The following is a 23,243-nucleotide window of genomic DNA, read 5'->3' on the forward strand; positions in this document are numbered from 1 at the left end:
CATGAATCAATTACATTTTAAAATATTCACAATTTTTACTGTATTTTTAATCGAACAAATGTAGCCTTGGTGAGCAGAAGAGACTTCTTTCAGAAACATAAAAAAAAAATGGAAGGGAGCATGTGTGTATATATGCATTAAATTCTCAACCATCTGTTTCTGTGCTAGTGTGTTGTGATTGAATCATCTTCACCAGATCAATACACTGAGGAGCTGGTTTCTGTGTGACCAGTCTGTTCTATATCTGTGTGATCGTTGCGTAATTGGTTTAATAAGTCACAGCTAACAGGCAGCGCTGCCTTTGTGTTCTGTGTTTAAACAATGTTATCTGCTTAAGGGCTTCTCAGCGCAGCTGTAAATGACCACAGGCTCTGTTTGTTTCGGTGAAAGATTCCCTCAGGGCAACATCTGCAGGCAAATCGCATTTCATTTAGTTTATTAGATGGGCTGCTATTTGCTCATTCGCTGACTCTGTTTCTTAGACTGTATCAGATCTAAAACACCTCTTCAGTTTCTGTGCTTTAAAGGTGCTACAGAGGATGTTTTGTTTTATACATTTTTGCAATATTACTTGAAACTATACTGATACTAACTGATAAAAGACTATTTATTAGGTGCACTGAAAGGAATCATATTAATATACATCATCTGTGCACGAGGTAGGGCCTTAAAACATCAGCCAATCGCGTAAATGATTGGCCCTCTGGCTTGTCAATCACTGCCATGACGTTCCTTGTGAGAGACGTGTGCGGCTGCGCGCTCCAGTAACTTTCCACACTCTACAGGCGCCGCATGCAATGTTTTTGTCAGGAGACAGGAGTAACAACTGCAGATTATGAGTTACCTGCGGTGAGTCCGACATAATGCATCCACTAACACGACACAGCGAATGCCGGTAGTAAACACTCGTGTTCCAATACTCATGCACGAGTTTTGGGAGGCGTTCCCTCGAAATGAGCTGTGAAGGAGGGGGGTTGTTCTTACGCATGCGCTCATTTCAAAAACTCACTAACAGTCTTTGGTTTCTCAGTCGTCGAAAAGATCCTCTGTAGCACCTTTAAATGAAATGTTTTAATAGAAAATAATGAAGGATTGGACCACGAGTTGACAATTAAAACTAAATGTTTACGTGTTCTGAAGAAAATGTGAGTGGTGTTTGCCCACCATGATGGGTTGGTGCCACTGCCTTGATGTGTGGTTGTTTATTGGTTGCTAAATAAGTGAAATACCTCCATCCCTATGTCTCTGATATCCTGGGTATGGTTGCACCAGCCGTTTGTAAGTTCTTACTTAATTTGGAAAGTGAAGTCCACGTTAGAGATAACTAGCCAGTTTTATAACTAACTCTCTACTTTATTTGGTTGGGCCACTTGTTTTTTAAGTCAGAACGTAGTTAAGTCGTAAGCTCTTCATAAAGTTTACCTTCAGTGATCCAATAGCAGCCTTCAAATATGTGAGCAGAAGTTGTTGAAATGCCATGATTTTCAATTTATCCTTGATTCTAACTTTTGCCTCATGTAACTAACAGTAAAAATAAGTTTCCATTGAAATACAGTGCTATTTTTCATGAAGAACATAATACATAATATTCAGAAACTGTATTTGAAATTAATAAGGATAAATAAATACTGATACTGAAAAAAACATAAGAAATTAAATGTATTTATTATGACAGATTTTATTTGACATGCACAACTGTTTAGGATTGGTTTGCGTTGAAGTGCCACTAACAAAGTAATTTATTCACACAATGTTCTCTCTCTTAAAATGTAAATGACAGCATCATAATATAAGTGAAGTCTGTCAGGTAAAACCAGCTTCTGCTGCAATCCAGTTGATCTTCAGTCGTTTTACTCCCACAATTACTCCTGATCAGAGGTTTACATAAATATTTAGTTTATAGATAGTTACGCTGCAATTAAGTTTGTATAGTAAGTGACTTTGTGCCTCTTTACGTCAAAACGTCGAGATATGACTCGAGTAGCTCGATTGGAGTTACATAACATGATCCACTGTTATCCAAGTTAATGATACATTAGGAGTACAGTCCTCCTTTCTTTGATCTCCAGGGGCGGGTCTCTGAAAAGGACAATCTAGAGTGATAGAGATTTGAGTGTGCTTGGGTTTCCAGTCTTTTCAGCATACTATGAGCACAGAAGAGATCCGATTGGCTAGAGATCACATGTATGGTTTGTCCGGGCCGCTGCTTTTCATAGCATTGACGGCTCTTCTCAATTCAAACAATAGTTTAGATGTGCAATAGCTTTGTATGTGCTTCTCTAGATCTCTCTGTGTTGACCAGGCAGTGTTACCTGTAAAGGTACAATGAGGCACTGCTGAATTCCAGCCTAACGAATCATACGGGATTTAAAGACATTCGATTTTCAAATCTTCACATTTTTAAAGCATCTCAAAGAGTTGGTATGTGAACATTTTTCCAGTTGTTTGACTTTCAGAAGTTGTTTTGTGTGTCATCTGTCATCCATCAATGTTACATCACTGATCTTTTTGTTTTCATGCTTTTCTGCTCCTTTCTTCCCTCTTGTTCTTGATTTCTGTGTCTCTGCACTGCCTTCTCTCCATTTCACCTGCACAGAAGGTTACTTTGTCCTGTTCCTGGACGTCTGCCTACGTAATTCCCTCTGATTCTTTCATTGTGCTTAGCTGTGAGCTACTTTGCCTCGTTCTGACGTCATCTTTACAAAACACACTGTACTGCTGTAAAGTCTCATGTTCATAGTTCTCCCTGTTTCCTTAAGTCTCTCTACTAGAGGTTTTGTAGTCGTCTGAGTTCCTGAAAGCTATCCAGAGTAGTTTGTGCCAGTAGAAATAGTCAAGGTTTCTTGTGACGTTAAAGGAATTGTTTAATTTTGTCATCTTTACTCATGTCATTTCAAAAGATTGTCTTGTTTCCTTTTGATTACATGAGATAGTTCTGGCTGCTCTTTTTGTTACAACACAATCATGCAGATAAAATAATTTTGATTTTCAAGTCATATGTGTTTGGGATGGCATGAGTAGTTTGTGTAAATGACACTTGACACTTCTAAGAAAGCACTTTCTCAGCAATCCTGTTTGTTTTATTTTCATTTTAGAAACTTTCTCCCACTTATCTGTATAAAAGTTCTTCCTGCTTGTCTGCTTTGTTTTTTTCTGCGTAGTTCAGGTTGTATAATATTATTTAGCACAGCTGGTATTCATGGTTGAATTTACACAGATTTCTTGTGTGTTTGTGCAGACGCTGCAAGAGCGAGTTTGTGAGTTCCAGGCACGCTTGCGCAGCGAAGACGCAGCGAAACGACTGCTGCTACAGCGACTGCAGACACACGACCACCAGCTCAACCACGACAACCACCATAACGAGGAACATTCATCCTTTAACCAAGAACCTCAAGAGCAGCTCAGACTGAACGGCGTCCAGCTCAACCAAGCTGTGTCTCCTACAGGTGAGAAATGTTAAACTATAATTACTATATAATTTATTGGTCACACTTTATATTGAAGTGTGTCTGGAAATGGGGAAAAAACACTTTTTTTAAAAATAATTAAACACTGTTGTCAAAGTTGATATGCAAGGGATAATGTACATCCAGCCGGTTGTTATTGAAGAATAAACTCTGACAGGATGATTAGGACCCCGACGCTGCTTTTTACATGGCTACTTGCCAATCAAGTAAATAATTAGACGAGAAAATGAGGTGAAATTTTATTAGCTCTTAAAACACAAAGCTTCCACTGAGAAAGCAGTTGCTAGCAAGCGGCAAGTTCAAACTAGACGGACATTTAAAGCTGCAGTACGTAACTTTTTTTGGTTAAAAATGATCCAAAATCAGTTGTAGTCATCAATGATGCACTTCGCCAAGCGCTTTTGAAAGCAGGCGTCCATCGCAGACCAATCCACTAATAGACGCCTGCTTTCAAACGCTCCCGCTTTCAAAACGCTTCCAAATTCAAACACTTCCGTGTGCTTTCAAATGCTGCCGTGTGTTGATCATTGTAGCAAATCACAGACATATCCGATGAGCGCAAGAACACAAAGGCCAATCAGAGGCGTTTACGAATCTGCTCAACAGGGCTCAAAGCGTCACATTTTTAAAATTTCAGTACCGATAGTCGGTACTTTTGACAGCTCTACTTGTAATAATGTTTTTTAATTTGAGTGGTACTGGTAGGTTTCCGTGGGAAATACGAGTTTGCCTTTGCGTCATTACATCAGGTCTGTATACATAAAATTGAATTTGTTTCATAATTGGTGAATTTTGCATCATTAGCACTGCTATTTTCCTGTTTTATTAGTGAAACAATCTGTATAAAGTACTACATTAATGCAGCTTGACATATCTTGTGACCTAATAATGAGAAAAAGCTGCTTAAAGGCATAAAGTGTGTGTTTGTATGTGTCTCTGTGTAGGTCTGAGGAGCTCTAGTGCTTTAACACAGAGGCCTGTGGATTTACATGTGAGTAAAATTCACTCACAGGAGCAACTGCAAAAAGACGAGGGAGAACAACTCGCTCTCATTACAGGGCTGCGCACACAGGTACGTTACACATAAAGAATAGGGCTCAGTTTTCCAGTTAGACTCACAAGATCACTACCAGATAATTTACATTCCTCAGCCGCCATGTATCGTGACCTTATTTGAATCGATATTCATTCTTTCTGTCTGGTTGGATTAAAGTAGATTGATATCTCATAAAGGTGAATGCATGAAACATGCTGACTCATTTCTTTTTAAAGAGATTTGGCTTTATAATGCTGTTTGTTTGTGGTTTTGTAGGTCAAGGAGCTGGAGGATAAACTAGTGGATCAGACACAGGAGGTGGAGAGACTGCGCTCGGAGCTGGTAAGAGACTGAAACTGGGATAGAGGGAGGAATTATTAGGGACAGGGAGAGTTGTTTATGAATCACCTGATGAAAACGCATTTCTATTGTTTTATAAAGAACACTGACCTGATTTAATTTTATGATGGGAGGTAGAGGGAGTGTTAACCTGGTGATCTAGTTTTTTGATAGCAGAGAAATGTGTGTCTGATCTGATCTCTAATTTTAGATTGACGTGGCTGTACTTATCTGTAATTTGACAAATTTGTCCCCATAAGCTAAATATGATGAATCCTCAACTTAAGTGTGTGTGTGTGTGTGTGTGTGTGTGTGTGTGTGTGTGTGTGTGTGTGTGTGTGTGTGTGTGTGTGTGTGTGTGTGTGTGTGTGTGTGTGTGTGTGTGTGTGTGTGTGTGTGTGTGTGTGTGTGTGTGTGTGTGTGTGTGTATGTATGTATGTGTGTATATATATAAATATGTATGTATGTATGTATGTATATATATACATACATGTTTAGAGAAAATATATATATATATATATATATATATATATATATATATATATATATATATATATATATATATATATATATATATATATATATATATATATATATATATATATATATATATATATATATATATATATATATATATATATATATATATATATATCACTCACAGTAGCAACTGCAAAAAGACGAGGGAGAACATATATATAATTATATATATATATAATTATTATTATTATTATATATTAATGTTTATATATATATATATATATATATATATATATATATATATATATATATATATATATATATATATATATATATATATATATATATATATTATTTTTTTTATTTTTTTTTATATTTATATATATATTTATTATTATTATTATTATTATTATTATTATTATTATTATTTATTATTATATATTAATGTTAATATTTTATATATATATATAATAATATAATAATAATAATTATTATTATTAATAATAATAATAATATATTTATTTATTTATTTATTTTTTATTTTTACTCAGATCATTAAATTACTGTACTTTTCAAAACGTGGGGGTCAGGTAAGATTTTTATTCTTAAAGAAAATACTTTTAAATAGCAAGGACTTAAATTGATCAGTTGTGACAGGCGAATTGTAAAGACATTTATAATGTTACAAACATTATATTTCAAATAAATGTTCTATTCATCAGATAATCCTGAAAAAGCATCAGTTTCCACAAAAATATTAAGCAGCACAACAGTTTTCAAGTGTTTCTTGAGCAGCAAATCAGCATATTAGAATGATTTCTGAAGGATCATGTGACACTGAAGACTGGAGTAATGATGCTGAAAATTCAGCTTTGCATTACAGGAATAAATTACATTTTAATATGTATTAAAATAAAAACGGCTATTTTAAATTTTAATAATATTTCACAATATTACTGTTTTTACAGTATTTTTGATCAAATAAATGCAGCCTTGGTGTGCAGAAGAGACTTCTTTCAAAAACATTGAAAGAAAAATTGAATGGTAGTGTGCATCTTCTTGGAGATGTATATGCAAAGCATATATATGCATATACATCTTTAGGAAGATGCACACTACCATTCAAAACATTTGCTCATATTGACTGATCAGAATGTGATAACAGATTAATTTTATAAAAAAAATATATTTAAAAATATATATTGAATCCTATTTTTCCCCAATTCTAAAAGTTTATTTTAGGCTAGGCTTTGAGTTAGAATTTGTCAATAATAATTATAATTGGATAAGTACATAGCATGTACACGCGGACTGTAAAATAATGTGCCAGGGTTTGGTTTAGGGTTAGTCGCTTGTAATTATGTGTCATTTACTGTTATTACCACAGTAATTACAGTAGATGTAAAATATGTAACAATGACACTGTAAAATAGTGTTGCCAAAATGTTTTATTGGAATGTAAGCTTGAACTTACTTTTATAGAGGCTTTTTTGCTGATAATTTGTCTTGTTAATTTGAGACTGATATTAATTACAAAAAAAGTATTTAAAAAAAAAAAAAAATTGAATCCTATTTTCCCCCAATTCTAAAAGTTTATTTTAGGCTAGGCCTTGGGTTAGAATTTGTCAATGATAATTATAATTAGGTGTATATAAAATCATTAGAAGTCTACAGAAAGTCCTCATTTAGTAAGCTAAGTAAATGTGTGTCTAGGGGGCGACAGATCTGGAGAAACAGCTCGAGGTGCTGGAGAGTGAGAACCAGCGGCTCAAACAGGAGCTGAGGGCCAGTCACACCCAGACCAGCTGCTCTACTGCCCACTGCCCGCACAGCCAGGTATATTCACACTACCATAAACCAGCCAAGTTGTGAATCACTGCAAACCTCAAATACAATCCAACTGGTTACTTGATGCTTGAAATGCTGTCTGCCTTGTGGTTATTCTCACAGCTGTTTATTCTCTATTTTATCATGTAATGCATCGGTGTCAGGATGTGGAGGCCATGCGTGGAGAGCTGTGTCGCAAGGACGAGGAGTGCCGCGAGCGGGAGCGGCGACTGGCTGCGCTGGAGCAGCAGGTGCAGGAGAGGACGGGTGTAGTAGTTCAGCTGCAGCAGCAGTTGGAGGAGGCCGCGCAGCACAGACAGGACCTCCAACAGCAGCTGGAAGAGGCGTCACTCCACAGGAGCCAGAGCGAGGAGCAGCTGACCTCACGGCTTCGTGATGCCGAGGAGGCTCTGTCTCACCAGGCTGCACTACCGCTGCCGGTCAAGGTGAAAGTGTGTTAACGAAGCACAATGTCTGAGAGTGTTGTCAGGTTTTTTTGTTCATTTAAAATGTTGTTTACACTTTATTTTAAGGTGTCATTGTTAGTGTAATTATACAGTTAAAGGATTAGTTCACTTTCAAATGAAAATTAGCCCAAGCTTTACTCACCCTCAAGCCATCTTTGGTGTATATGACTTTGTTCTTTCTGATGAACACAGTCAGAGATATTATAATAAGTATGCTGACACATCCAAGCTTTATAATGGCAGTGAACAGGGGTCACAAGTATGAGCTGAAGAAAGTGTCTCCACCAAGACTGCATATATATTCTCCCTACATTTTGGACTCGAACTGCCAAATACCATGTGAAGACACATACACAGGCCACTTGCTATGAGGAACGCACCCATGTGTTCATTCTTAAGTGCTGATGAATGAAAGCAATATGCACACCTAATTAAAGTGATTTTAATGTGTCTGTTTCTTGCTCTTTCTGCAGTATGTGACTAAGACTGTTGAAGTGGAGTCGGCTCAGTGTAAGCAGGCTTTAATGGAGGCTCAGGCCCGTAACCAGACGCTGCAGGAGCAGCTGGGTGTGCAGAGACAGCTCCTCAGAGAGCTCGAACAGCAGCTCCACGAGTCCCAGAGAACCAGCAGTCAGCTCCGGCAGCAGGTAAAAGCCGCTCTGATATATATTCTTAGCATGAGTGTCCTGGATTATCATGTGGCCAAGTGCTTCTCAGATCTGACCACGTTTGTGGTGACCGTGGTGGTCTGTTGATGTCTGTTCAAGTCTTCTCAAATCTCAAGGGTTTTGATACAAGTATAATAGGGCCCTTGATATCCAGGGCTTATTTTTCTTCCAGATTTCATGTTTTGCGTTTTAATTTTTCTGGATTCCAGTAATGGTTTAAAGACCCTTCTGTGGTGATGTCTATGAGGTGTTTTTAATGTGCTTTTAAAAAAAAGGTGCACAATTCAACACCATTTCTGAGTATTTTCTCCTTAAAACTGCAGTGAAAAAAAAGACCGTCTCAAACCCGCAGTTTGAAATCACTGGTGTTTGTTACGTTCAGAGTTGTTCAAAGCATTTGTGAGGATACTGATTGTTAGAAGACAGCTGTCTGACTCTGACATGGTGAACGGGAACATGGTTTGTGTAACATTAGCTGCACATTATTAGATGTTTGATAACATAGTCAAACAAGAGGCTAATTATATTAATTACTGTTATGTGTCTGATGTTGTAAAGAGCCATTGTGCAGTGTTTACCTCAGTAAGTTGAGCAAGTTAATCTCTGAGCTGCGTTAGTGAATGGAGGCAGGGCTAATTTGCATATTCATTGTCATTTTGGTGATCAAAGATGAGTGTTAAGGGATAAAATTATTGACTACAGGGGGACTAAATTTAATTTAATAATCTAAAAAGGTTGTCTAATCAATTATATTCATAAAACTATTATATTTTTAACAATAATGTATTTTTAACAACTATGAAGTGTTTTTTTTTTTTTTTTTTGTAAATGACGGGTTGTGGTGAAGACCTTTTCGTTTCTGTGTGTCTGATGATAGTTTTCTTAAATGAAATGGTGAAACACTGGTGAAGTGACTGTCATCAGAGCAGCTCTGGAGGTCTCATGTGTTCATGTCATGATATAGTGAGACGGCAAATGCTGAAACCACGAGCGTCACGCATGCTTGTGTATATGTAGTAGACAAAACTGTGCCGCTTATTCACGCAGAGACGCTAAGAACATGTACAGCACTACTTTTGATTTATTCATCCAACTTTTACCAGATTCCGTAACATTCCGCACTATACTGTGAATTCCGTTTTTATGACTGGATTCCATGAGTCTAGTGTAAGGCCTCTGTGATTGCAGTGTTGTGGAAGAGCAGGTTAACGGCTCTCTCTCTTCACTTGCGTTGCAGCTGAGGATGGACCGCGGCCGTCTATATGGTCTGCTCTCCAAAGCGGTGGGTGGGGGTAACACGGAGGTCACCCACAGGCTCTCTAAGGTCGGCCAGATTACTCTGCAGCCGGCAGGGGTCAAAGGTCAAAAATGTGCCATAGGTCAGATTGCAACTGTGATTATAGTTTTTATTGTCCCATTTTAAGCACTAATTTCAAATGTAGATTCATGTTCGCTGATGCTCATTTTTGACCTATGAAACCCTTAAACTTTGCAGAGTAACTTAGCTCACATTCTCTTTAGAGTCATAATTGAGCGTTCTCCTGTGATCTACTGTGAAATAGTTGATGTCACCCCGTTGTGTACTGCAGATGTACAGTATTGATGGTGTGTGACCCCAGATGCCCTTTCCATGTATGTGACCAACAGCCCCCCCACCCACCCCACAGGTCTTTCACTTACCTCACTGCATTAAATTAGTCTAACAAATGACTGTGGTCAGTAGTAGATGATGTCTTTAATACTGGTGGTGTTTGTGTTGATTTGGTCAGAGACCTCAGAAATCATAACTGGCTTTACTTGAAGGCAGAAAGCCAGTTTTCTGTGCTGATCTGTGATGTGTACATCTGTAGAGGGGTGTTTACACTGACAGTGACCTTAGTATAGTTGAGCAAAAACGGCTATAATCAAGCAATCATACAGTGAGTTGCAGATTTACTAGCTGTCATTGTAAAAGCTCCCTTAAAGTGATAGTTCACCCTAAAATGAAATTTAAGTCATTTACTCACCCTGGTGGTGTTCTAATGCCATATGCCCTTCTTTCATGGACCTCGAAAGGAGATTTATTTATTTTTTTTAAATGTCTCACTCGCGCTTGTTCTTGAATAACAATCAGCGTCAAGCTTTTTTTTTTAAAAAAGACGCAAAAGCATCACAGAATGATCCCATGCGACACGTGCGCGTATATTCCAAGTGGTCTGGTGTATACGATAAGGTTTGGTGAAACACAAACCAAAATTAAAATGTATTATTTAATGACTTTCTTGACCTTGGCCGTTTGTCTTCTGTGCATGGCTGCAAGACGTGTGCATTCGTGAGACTATTAGCACTGCAGTTTCACTGCAGTGTCGCCTAGAAAAAGTTGTGAGAGATCATGATTAATAAAAACACAACATGAAATACAATGCTTGGAAATCAAAAGTATCCATGTAGATTCTTTGAGTAAAATATCACTGGAGCAGAACAGTGTTTGTCTGATGACAGTCAGAATGACAGTTGACAGATGTGAACACGATAACACAACAGATAAATTCAAGAAGGTACATGAGTTATTTCATGTCACGTTTTTGTTAATCTAATCTTGATTTCTCACACAATGGCATACAGTGTTAGAACAACACCAGGGTGAGTAAATGACTTAATTTTAATTTTAGGGTGAACTATCCTTTAATGTGTAATTATATGTAATAAGGTATTACCTTATATGTAACTCCTCATGTAAAACGTTTACTGTTTGAATAGAGCTTATGACCTCAGTGTAACAGTGTAAGGCTTCTGTTGACCTTAGGATCAGATGTGTTGACAGTGCTGTGTGTGTGTGTTAGATCCTGGTGTATGAGGGTGAGATGGAGAGAGCTCAGGGCCAGCTGGAGGCAGAGATGCAGAGTCTGGAGGAGGAGAAGAACAGAGTGATCGAGGAAGCTTTCATCAGAGCGGAGAGCGAGATGAAGGCCGTCCATGAGAACCTAGCAGGTGAGACAGTGTGTTTGAGTGAAGCTAATCTTCAAGATGTTTTGCATTGTGACATTATTTTCATGACAATTCAGCCTCAAAGCAAAAAATAGGTAACACCTGTTATGCATTACATGTACTTACTATAATATCAACAGTAAATTTATGCATAATTACAAGCAACTGACCCTAAACCAAACCCTAACTCTACATGTTGTACATGTTTTTAATTAATATTACTCCGTACTTATTTGTGTAACAAGGACACCTTAAAATAAAAGGTAACACTTTATTTTAGTGTCATTGTTACATATGTTATATGCAGTTACTACAGTAATAACTATAAATTATGCATAATTGCATGCAACTAAACCATACCGAACCATAATCCTAACCCTATAGTAAGTACACGTAGTTACTTAATATTACTCAGTACTTAAATGTATAATTACAGTGTAACAAAGACAACTTAAAATAACAGTTAAAGGTGCCCTCGAATGAAAAACTGAATTTATATTGGCATAGTTGAATAACAAGAGTTCAGTACATGGAAAAGACATACATTGAGTCTCAAACCCCATTGCTTGCTCTTTCTTATGTAAATCTCATTTGTTTAAAAGACCTCCGGAAAACACGCGGATCTCAACATAACACCGACTGTTACGTAACAGTCGGGATCATTAATATGTATGACCCCAATATTTGCATATGCCAGCCCATGTTCGAGCATTAGACAAGGAAAGGCAGTATTAACGTCTGGATCTGTGCACAGACAAGGTAAGCCAGCAAGAACAACAGCGAAAAATGGCAGATGGAGCAATAATAACTGACATGATCCATGATATCATGATATTTTTAGTGATATTTGTAAATTGTCTTTCTAAATGTATCGTTAGCATGTTGCTAATGTACTGTTAAATGTGGTTAAAGTTACCATCGTTTATTACTGTATTCACAGAGACAAGAGCCGTCGCTATTTTCATTTTTAAACACTTGCAGTCTGTATAATTCATAAACACAACTTCATTCTTTATAAATCTCTCCAACAGTGTAGCATTAGCTGTTAGCCACAGCGCATAGCCTCAAACTCATAGAGAATCAAATGTGAACATCAAAATAAATACTTTATTCACATGATTCGATGTATGCACACAGCATGCATGACGAACATCTTGTAAAGATCCATTTGAGGGTTATATTAGCTGTGTGAACTTTGTAAATGCACTGTAATGTAGTCGAGAGCTCGTGAGGCAGGGAGCATGCGATTTAAAGGGGCGGCTGCTGAAAAAATCAGTGCATAGTTAATGATGCCCCAAAATAGGCAGTTAAAAAAATTAATTAAAAAAAATCTATGGGGTATTTTGAGCTGAAACTTCACAGACACATTCAGGAGACACCTTAGACTTATATTACATCTTGTGAAAAAGCATTCTTGGGCACCTTTAAAATTTAGCCAAAAATATATACTGCTTAATATTAAAATTGTAATTGTAATATTATTATTATTATTAAAATCATATTTTATTAGTAATTTTAATACAGTAGAACAGTTATTGTATTACTGTAGTATTTTTAAAAACTTTAACTAAAAAAAAATGTTTAATATTTTTTTTTTTTAAACGTGAAGTACATGTGTATGACTGAATGCACATGCTCCTGCCTGCCTCTAAAGCTCTGTGTGTACAGGTGTGCGGATGAACCTCCTGACCCTGCAGCCGGCCCTGAGAACCCTCACCTGTGATTACAACTGTCTGAAGAGACAGGTGCAGGACTTCCCTTACATGCTGGAGAAAGCTATCACTGAGGCCAAGCAGGAGGTGAGACCACCGCATACAAGCACACAAACACACCAGCCTGATCACAGCTCGTACACACTGCGTTGTCATTTCACCTTTTGGTGCTTAACCGTGTTCTGTACCCACACAGTTCAGTAGTTTGAGGAATGGCAACAACGTTTGACAACTAAATTAACTCATTCAGCTAGTGACAACTGCGATAAGATAAGATAAGATAAGATAAGATAAGATAAGATAAGATAAGATAAGATAAGATAAGATAAGATAAGATAAGATAAGATAAGATAAGATAAGATAAGATAAGATAAGATAAGATAAGATAAGGATTTTAAACTGTTATAATGCACTGCCCTCCAAAAGTTTGGAAACAACCTTGGCAAAGTGTGGTTTTGGACAATATCAGCATAAATCCTTATCATTTTTTGGTGCAAATACATTAAAGTAACTTGACATTATCATTGAAGACCAGCAATAATAGTTTTCATTTTGATTACATAATAATGGCAATATATACATGTCAAAGTCAGGCATGCCCCTTTTCCAGCTGTGATGCCTGGTTACTGGTTTAAACTTGGCCCAGGTTTGTAAAAGATTTTTGGCTATTAGCACACCCTAATAGCTTCAACAATTGATTGCCAATTAAGTTTAGAATAAAATGAACCAATTAGAACCCAGTTTAGGTCAGAAAGCTGCTAATGGTGGATATATTGATGAATTGAAAATGTAAGTTTTTTCTATGTATAAACTGTTTATGTAATAAAATGTTTTCATAGCTTGTGTTGTCCCTTATCAGTGCAAAATTATCACAAATTAAAAAGGATTCATGCCAATATTGTCCAAAACCCCACTTTTCTAGGGCATTTCCAAACTTTTGGAGGGCAATATATATTGCATTGTTATAGCAGTTTAAATGTTTTTAATATTATAATATGAAACAAACTGAAGCATTTAAACTGAGGTCTATTTGCTAAATATTTTCAAGAAACGTGAACATGTGAATTCTTTTATAAACCCCACTGACAAAAATCTATTTGAACTGAAGTATGTAACTGAGGTATTTTGTAAATGTCTTGAAGTTTTGTTACTGCTCTAAGCCACTTTTCTTTAAAACATGATGATGTTTTATTTCACACATCTTTGCATTGCCTCTCATGTTGAGTTATTTGGTCTGCAATCATTAAAGTATACCTACGGTGAATGATTTGGCACACATCATGCTCTTTTTATGAAATCTATGAACCGCATTCATCAATTCTACAGTAACTCTATAGTGACATTAACTCTATAGCAGTTTGCCTGAGCGCTGCATTTATTTCTCATTAACTAGAATACAGTCAAATGGCTTTTCCCACTGCATGCATCCGGTGCGCTGCATTTAGTTTTTTCTACACAATCGTGACATATGATGTGCGCGACTGTGCACGCGCAGCTTAGAGTGAACATCGTTCACTCCCATATTTAAATACAATTGTCACTCTCGAAACTTTTACAGTGTGTACATGGCCAAAGAGTTAAGCTTTGTCTGTGATTACAGATCTGTCAGGTGATTGGAGAGGTGAGCAGCGCAAACCAAGAACTGCTGCGGAAATACAAGCGGGAGATGAACCTGAGGAAGAAATGCCACAATGAACTGGTGCGCCTCAAAGGTGAGACCTGAGAATTGTGTTTGTGATCTTCACAAAATGTCTAATGTCTTTGAATTAAACTAGATTTTCACATTCTAACTATGAAGACTTTATCGTCTTGTTTTTCAGGAAACATTCGTGTTTTGTGTCGCGTACGCCCCGTGTGTGCTGGAGAAACAGATGCTGCTGACACCAAAAACCTAGTGACCTTTGACCCTGATGATGATGCTGTTCTCTACTTATCCAATAAGGGCAAGCTCATGACCTTTGAACTTGATAAAGTCTTTCCCACTCAGGCCACTCAGGAGGAGGTTAGTGCTTGAACTTATCGTTTCTCATATGGTTGTATTTCCTGTATCAGTTATTATACAGTCCCTTCTCTTGTGATTGGACAGGTGTTCCAGGAAGTGCAATCTCTGGTCACCTCCTGTATTGATGGCTTTAACGTATGCATCTTTGCTTACGGCCAAACCGGCTCTGGAAAGACATACACTATGGAGGTATATAGACTGCCTAACATCTTCTCATGGCCTGTGATGTCTGTCCCTTTCATGTCACATGATTCTTCAGAAATCATTCCAATTTGCTCAAGAAGCATTTCTTATTATTATCAATGTTGAAAACAGTCGTATGCTTAATATTGTTGTGGAAACAGCATTTATTTATAGCAGCATGATAAATGTCTTTACTATAATTTTTGATTAATGTCCTTGCTGAATAAAAGCGATAGTGTATGGATGCACAGTATATTAGTTATATATTGGTTATAGGCCAATATTAGACATTTATTAGTATTATTATTGGTTTAATTTAATAACACTGTTAATTTAAACTTTTTTTACATTTTGAAATAGTGAATTACATTTTTTTAAAAATAGCATAACATTTTTAAATCAGTCATTTATTGATTATCAACTGTAACATATTGGTTATCAAATTTTAGTGCCTAACGTGTAGCGCACTCGTGTCTCTGTGTGTCCTGTAGGGGATCCCTGAGGACCCTGGCATTAACCAGCGTGCTCTGCGGCTGCTCTTCTCTGAAGTGTCTGAGAAAAAGCCTGACTGGGACTATAAGATCACTGTCAGCATGGTGGAAATCTACAACGAGACACTTCGGTGAGAAAACCAGACACAAGTAGAACCACACAGTGGAAGTAGGAGGTAGAATCTGATGATGTGACGTCACTGCAGCGTATTCAGCACTCTTATATAATTGTCCCAGGGTCACTGTGAAGTGCATGTGTGCCACAGATTCTGCAGGTCAGCAGTTATGTAAAAACAGATTAGATTTAAAATCTCTCAAGCCATCTGTAAGACATAAACAGATCACAAATCACACATCCAGTTCTGCTGGCCCGGTCTGTTTGTCACTCTGTCCCTCACTTTTCCCCTCCTCCTGGGTTATGCAACTCAAACAGATGTGTGTAGGTTCTTATTCTGCTTGCCTCTGTAATGTTAATCTGTGCCCCAAATTCATATACCCTAGTAATCTTTAATCAAAATAACGTCCCCTCCCTCTTGCAGCAACATATCTTCTCTGATGACGTGCTTATGTGAGGACAGGACAACCTGTCACAACCATCCAATTAATTCCCAATGGACAAAATCAAGTCCTACCCTAATTTTTTTTCTTGGATATACATCACGACAGGGGAAAAAAATCCTTTTCATGCCAACTTCAGCATGAACTGATTGTTGTTGAATTTCAGCAATGCTTCCTAATACAGCAGCTGGTTTGGTTTTATTAATTTGCATTCATCTGAACCTGTTTTTAGGAACCTGTTGGGTGACAATCCCAATGAGAAGCTGGATATAAAGATGTGTCCAGATGGCAGTGGACAGCTGTATGTGCCAGGACTCACAGAGTTCACAGTGGAGAGCGTGGAGGACATTAACAAGGTGAAACTCACAGCATCCAAACCACCTGTTGTCACTCCATGCTTGAGAACTGACTTTAGTCCAAATAAATTCATGGACTTTGCAAATGTAGGAATTTAACATTAGATGATAAAATTTGGCCACACTTTATATTAGGTGTCTTTTAACTACTATGTACTTGCATCAAAAAAAAATGTTAGGTATAATGTACTTATTGAGTTCATGTTGTGTTGCAAACACCCGTATCTCTGCTATTGAGGCAAGATACGGGTAGGTTTGGTTTGATGGTATGGTGACATCCAAGAGTGGGTTAAAAGGGAAGGGTGGGGTTAACAAGTGTAATTATAGATGTAATTACAGAAATTAAATACAGCTGTAATTACACACAGGTAATTTTTAAATAAGTACAATGTAAAAACATGTATGTACTCAAGTGCATTGTATCAAATGTAAGTACATAGTACTTAAAGACACGTAATATACATCCCAAAATATTATAATTATTTCAAGGAAAAGGTTTTACTTTTCAAGCAAAAAAAAAATAGCTTGTTAGGGCAGTTTGTCTGTTTGTCAGGCCAGACATTAATGGAGCATGTCCATAGTTACTCTGCTTTACAAAGTGTGTGGAAAAAAGTATTATTACTACTAAAAAGATATACTAATATATAATAAATAATATATAAAAAAATATAAAACTTTTGGTTTCAATTTATTTTAAGGAAACTAATTGGTTAGTTGCTTGTAATTATGCATAATTTACTGTTATTTCTATAGTATTGTAAGTACATATAATGTGCAACAAGGACAATTGTTGTTACCAACATGTTTACTTAATTTTTAGTGTAATACTAAATAACTTTAATAATAAATGACTGCAAAAATAGCTAGAAAAGTGATTAAAGGATAGTTCACCCAAAAATGAAAATTTTCCCATGTTTTACTCACCCTCAAGCCATCCTAGGTGTATATGACTTTCTTCTTTCAGACGAATACAATCTGAGATATATTTAAAAATATCCTGGCTCTTCCAAGCTGTACAATGGCAGTGAATGGGGGGTGCGATTTTGAAGCCCAAAAAAGTGGCTTGGAAGAGCCAGGATATTTTTGAATATTTCTCTGATTGTGTTCATCTAAAAGAAGATATTCATATACACCCAGGATGGCTTGAGGGTGAGTAAATCATGGGATAATTTTCATTTTTGGGTGAACTATCCCTTTAATATCCTCTGAGAGAATTTAACAAGATATTCAATACTCAGTGCTCCAGTGCAAGGTTTCGTCATATAGACGAGCGTCAACCAATTTTAGCCTAATTCGTTATTTTTGACTTTTGACCCTGCAGGTGTTTGACCTGGGTCACATGAACAGGGCAACAGCGTGCACTAATCTAAACGAGCACAGCTCTCGCTCTCACGCCCTCCTTATCGTCACAGTGGCGGGTTTCAACTCTTCAACGGGCCACCGTTCCTCAGGTACACACAGTTCTAAATAATCCTTAAAATAATTGAAAAAGCAAATATGAAACAATCACTTGTCAATTTCAGGTAAGCTAAATCTGGTGGATCTGGCCGGTTCAGAACGAATTGCCAAATCCGGCGCCGAGGGCAGCCGTCTGCGTGAGGCTCAGTGCATCAACAAATCGCTGTCGGCGCTGGGAGATGTCATCAACGCCCTGCGCTCCAAACACTCGCACGTGCCCTTCAGGAACTCGCGTCTCACGTACCTGCTGCAGGACTCGCTCAGCGGAGACAGCAAGACCCTCATGATGGTGCAGGTGTGTCACATCAGCAGTCATATAGAGGGGTCAGCAGGGTTACAATGGCACTCGGTGTGTAGAGAGAGGCTTACTTTAAATCTCCACACATTTTGAGTGGATTATAATGGATTTATGGGATAAAGACTGTACTTTGTACAGCATGAGCAGGCGCAGTATTTTAAGCAGTTTTGTGCACACTCTCCTGTTGTTTTATTCTAATCACCACAGAAATCACCTCAAATGCTGAAGAACTTTGTCATGAGCTAATGGATCATAAAGTTTGTCGTAGTAAAAAGGAAATCAAAATATATTTAATTTCCTAATAAATGTTCCTGGTCATTTTGTGACCAATTTACCGGTGGATGTTATGCTGCGTTCACACCATGTCATAATTACTAGATGACAACACAGGGCTTTCTACTCAAAGCTGTTCACGTCCTCAGATTAATTTTCCTGCCATAGAAACACATAATTCCAAGTCTGTGTAATTTGAGCAATCAATAGACAAAACCACAATACAACAAGTCATTGTGCAAATGCTTTATTGTGAAGTTTATTTAGAGGGACATTAGTAATTCAGCTCTGTGTGAGCTACATTTAAACTGTATTGTATCCATTTTATGTTTTAATCTTGCATTAAGACATTAACAATAGCCAAAAATAGGAATTATTAAACAGAAATATTACAAGATAACCATTTAACTAAATTTACCCCTGAAGTCGCTTCCATTTTAAGGGTTTCCACATGACACTGCAAAAAAAATCTGAGTTTACAAGTTGTAATTATGAGTTCTATGAGGGTGCTTTTTATGTATTTTAAAAATATTTCTCATAATTACCATAATTCCTACATAATGCACCTTTATTCTTGTTTTTTTTATAAAGAAAAAAGAAAAAAAAGGACTGATTTAAACATTTTGTCTATTTATTTACTTATTTAATTTATTAGAATTAAATGTAATCTGAACCAAAGTAGTTAAATTCTTTATAATACCAGATCCCATCACAAGTTTTCTAAATATAATGAATTTCTTAAAATAAATCAAATAAAAATTCTTCTGAGGAAACTGTGCACAGGGAAAATTATATGATATCATAGCTCACTGTTCACAAAACGGGTACATAAAGCCCTCATTATATAACCGAGAAATGCATTACATTACAGAAGTGTAAAAACACTGTCATGTGATCAGCCTGCGGCTTCACATTCTCTCAGATGCAGCTTCTCACACCACTTAAACTGCAATGTTCCTCTCTCTGTGTCAGGTGTCTCCTCTAGAGAGTAACGTCAGTGAGTCGGTGTGCTCTCTGAAGTTCGCTCAGCGTGTTCGGACTGTTGAGATCGGCCCCTCGTCGTCTTCACGCCGCCAAGCAGAGAACTCCTCAACATCCTCCTCACCAACTCATGACAGCGTGGAGGTACACAATCACAACTATACGCATTCTCACTTGTCCATGTCTGAAAAAAACATCTTTGAGATCTGAATGAGAAATCTTAAGTCCTTCACCCACAACTTTTCCTCTGTAGCTACTGCAGTGGGCCACAATACACTCACTGTTCCACTTTCCCTCCTGTTCATATTTAAAATATGATTTGTGTAGGAACTTGAGCTGTGGTTCTCACAATTCAAACCCAATCTTTTGTCTAAATAAGTGACAAAAATATAGCTCCCTGTGATAACAATAATCCTCGTTTGTGCAGCACTTTGTTTGCTAAAAAAAAAAAAAAGAAGAATTGTTACAATTTCATTTGGTTAAAATATTAAATATTTTTAAATTTTAAATATTTTAAAACATTAATTAAATTAATGTGTCATGCCTTCATTTGATTACCAACATTTTTGATTCGTATAAAATCATAAATTAAAAATTAAAAGACATTTAGAAGAGAATTTCTAAAAAAAAAAATATATATATATATATATATATATATATATATATATATATATATATATATATATATATATATATATATATTATTTATTTATTTATTATATATATATTTATTTTTATATATATATTATATATATATAATTTTATTTTTATTTTTTTTATTGGGCCTTATTATTGTAAAACTGAATAAATTATAAAATGTAAATAAAGTGTGAATTCAGTTTTAGACATGCTTTCTGATGATTAAATTGTAATTAAACCATTAAAATGGAATCCAGAAAATTTGGAATTTGGTACAAAATAAAGCTATGAGATGTAATTTTTTGTTAAACTTTTAATCAATTTTATACATTTCATGATTTCAATTAATTAGACATGCTTTTTGATTACTAAAATTTAATTTAACCATTAAAACTGAATAATCCAGAAAAATTAAAACGGAAAACTCAATAAATAAAACTAATTTCATAGGGCCCTAAAATGTAACTTTTTGTTAAACTTTTGAAAAATTTTAATAAAAAAATTTAATTCATTCATTTATACATTCATTTATTTATTTTGATTACTAAAATTTAATTTAACCATTAAAACCAAATAATGCAAAAAAAATTCAAATGGAAAACTCAGAGTTTGGGAAAAATAAAACAGAATTTGGGAAACAAAATAAATAAAACTGATTTCATAGGGCCCTAAAATGTAACTTTTTTGTTAAACTTTTCATAAATTTTAATAAAAATGTTTTATTTATTGATTTATTTGATTACTAAAATTTAATTTAACTATTAAAACGGAATCCAGAAAAATACAAATGGAAAAAAAAAATCATATTGCCCTACAAATGCAGGCCAACATCACAAAATAATCATTCTTTCTCTGCTGTAGCTGGACTCTCCTCCCGTGACCCCTGTGCCCCTACCCATCTCAAGGGCCAGCAGCGCAGGTTCGACCCTCTCCTCCACTTCTAAAACCCCCACCACCCGACGCAGGTCCCACAGTCAGCTGTCCGCAGGTGAGCGAGAGAGCAACACCTATAGTTTCACTCTAAAGCCAATGCAAAAACACCTTCTTATATAAAATTCTCATGGAACTTTATTGCATTATTATATCAGATTATTTGCAAAATGTCATAACAGCAGCCTTGATAAACATCTGACATGGTGCATTGAGTACAGGTCACACTATGTGAAGGGGACGTCTGTTCTTTGCATTGTGACGCTGTAATTGGTTGGTTTTCAGATAGACAGGTAGACAGAAGCAGCCCATTGGTTGGGGACGGTGGGCAGGTAGGTGGGGTTTTATGTGGTTGGTCGCTTGGCATGAAACGCTCAGCATGGCATGGTGCCCCACGTGTCACCTCGTCAATGCCCACCCATCTAACACAGCGCCTTTAACCCCAGGAAGCTTCGTGTGTGTGTGTGTGTGTGTGTGTGTGTGTGTGTGTGTGTGTGTGTGTGTGTGTGAGAATTGGGATCAGCTGCTGTTTTGTTCTTGTCCTTTTTTGTTTGGTTTTGTTTGGCCTTGTACAAGCTTACTGTTCTTGTCCAGTTGATTTGTATCTGTTGTCTTGTGGTTTTTGCAGTTGTGCACTGTGTTCACTGTTTGTCTTTGTTAAATGTGTGTGAGAAAGAGTGGCGAAAGAGTTTTGTTGTTTTTCTTTGTCTTCACCTCCAGCTCTGCTTTTGATTGGCTGGGCTGCCCTGTAGTGGTGACAGAGGATAATATATATTTTTGTGATGAATGTGATTTTATTGTTATCATGTGAGGGTAAATGAGTCACAGAAATGTTCAGTGCTGATTACAGTAGCTCTGTTTCCAAACCTAGTGACCTAGCCTTGTTATACAGCAGTACGGAAATCTCAAACTAAATCTCACCGTTGTCTAAACCGTAAGACGAGAGGTTTGTAGTCCTCAAAATATGGTAAAAATAGTGTTCAGAGGTGGCAGGAAGCAAGTAAGTGAAATCTAAATGGAAGATGATGATGATTCTGTTGTTGTTCTGTTGTGTGGTTTCCATATCAACAGTGTGCTGTACAAGCCCTGTATTTACTGGAAACTCAAAAAAGTTCATGAATTAGTCATGATTGCGTATTTAATTCCCACGCTTTTTTTTTTTTTTTTTTTTTTTTTTTCATAGGACGAATGAAGATGACAGCGTGAGGAACCACTGAGAGCTGCCGTCCATCCTCCAAACCTCTCAACCAATCAATTCTTGAATGAACCAATGAAAGACCTGCTTGGCAGGGGAGGAGCTTAACCGGCGAATCAGGGTTCGTGTTGGGAACTGTGACCGAAGTGGCGTTCCTTTCGATTGGAATGTCGATGTAATTTTAAGACGACGACCACTCCCGCTGACCTCTCGACAACACCTGCTGCCTCAAGACGAGAAGACCCTTCCGTTATGGCAAAGTATTTCTGGGCAATAACGCACTTTATTCTAGTCTAGGCTGTCATTTGTAATGTTACGTAAATGCGATTGATTTCTAGATGCTTGAATGTACGTGTATGTATATATTCGTGTGTCTGAGCAAGATTTTAATTTTTATTTCTTGATCTTGAAGAGCTCTTGCTGCTTTTTTTTTTTTTTCTTGATCCTTTATTTTCTGCAAGAACAAGTCCAATTTTCACACCTGATAAGCTTTGAACAAATCTGTGTTTAATAGTGGCAATAAGAAATAATGCAAATGCGAATTAGTAGCATTTTGTCTTTTTTTGTATATAGAAACTTGAAGGCCATTCAAAGCCCAGACTGTCTTCCTGATCCATGCATGTGTTCAGTCAGTCTTCAAAGCGGGCGGCCATTCATTTTAGGACAATCATTAACAGTTTTTGTGCAGTGAAGTCAAACCATGACGGTATACGGTGTTTGCTGAACAGGACGAGGATTAGAAATGTACATAGAAATGCATTCCATACGACTCCACACTGAGCTAACAGAACGTCCTCGGTGTACGAACATTTTTCTTCAACTCTGTCTGGGGTCTTGCTTGCTTGTATTCACATTGATCTATGTTTGTATGCAGTTTTGTTTTTGTACACTGTTTTTAATAAATGCTCCAAACCAA

At 36.7% G+C, this 23,243-nt stretch overlaps 1 protein-coding gene across 4 annotated transcripts in view; it reads left to right on the plus strand.

Moving 5' to 3' along the window:
- The window catches only part of kifc3 (kinesin family member C3), a 55,393-nt gene extending 32,150 nt beyond the window's left edge, over positions 1-23,243 (plus strand). For 3 of the 4 annotated variants that reach the window (XM_048168213.1, XM_048168211.1, XM_048168214.1), the window contains exons 4-22: positions 3,239-3,446; positions 4,412-4,539; positions 4,780-4,845; positions 7,036-7,158; positions 7,314-7,595; positions 8,090-8,263; positions 11,107-11,254; positions 12,920-13,050; positions 14,564-14,675; positions 14,784-14,965; positions 15,050-15,154; positions 15,640-15,770; positions 16,430-16,553; positions 17,875-18,004; positions 18,077-18,306; positions 19,555-19,707; positions 21,064-21,190; positions 21,418-21,464; positions 22,316-23,243. In XM_048168213.1, coding sequence (XP_048024170.1) covers positions 3,239-3,446; positions 4,412-4,539; positions 4,780-4,845; positions 7,036-7,158; positions 7,314-7,595; positions 8,090-8,263; positions 11,107-11,254; positions 12,920-13,050; positions 14,564-14,675; positions 14,784-14,965; positions 15,050-15,154; positions 15,640-15,770; positions 16,430-16,553; positions 17,875-18,004; positions 18,077-18,306; positions 19,555-19,707; positions 21,064-21,190; positions 21,418-21,464; positions 22,316-22,324 — 2,610 coding nt within the window. In that variant the 3' untranslated portion in view covers positions 22,325-23,243. The remainder of the gene's footprint in view (positions 1-3,238; positions 3,447-4,411; positions 4,540-4,779; positions 4,846-7,035; positions 7,159-7,313; positions 7,596-8,089; positions 8,264-11,106; positions 11,255-12,919; positions 13,051-14,563; positions 14,676-14,783; positions 14,966-15,049; positions 15,155-15,639; positions 15,771-16,429; positions 16,554-17,874; positions 18,005-18,076; positions 18,307-19,554; positions 19,708-21,063; positions 21,191-21,417; positions 21,465-22,315) is intronic. The other variant, XM_048168212.1, reaches the window with a different exon arrangement.

Source organism: Megalobrama amblycephala, linkage group LG19 (assembly GCF_018812025.1).
Source record: "Megalobrama amblycephala isolate DHTTF-2021 linkage group LG19, ASM1881202v1, whole genome shotgun sequence".
In the NCBI taxonomy this organism is placed as follows: domain Eukaryota; kingdom Metazoa; phylum Chordata; class Actinopteri; order Cypriniformes; family Xenocyprididae; genus Megalobrama; species Megalobrama amblycephala.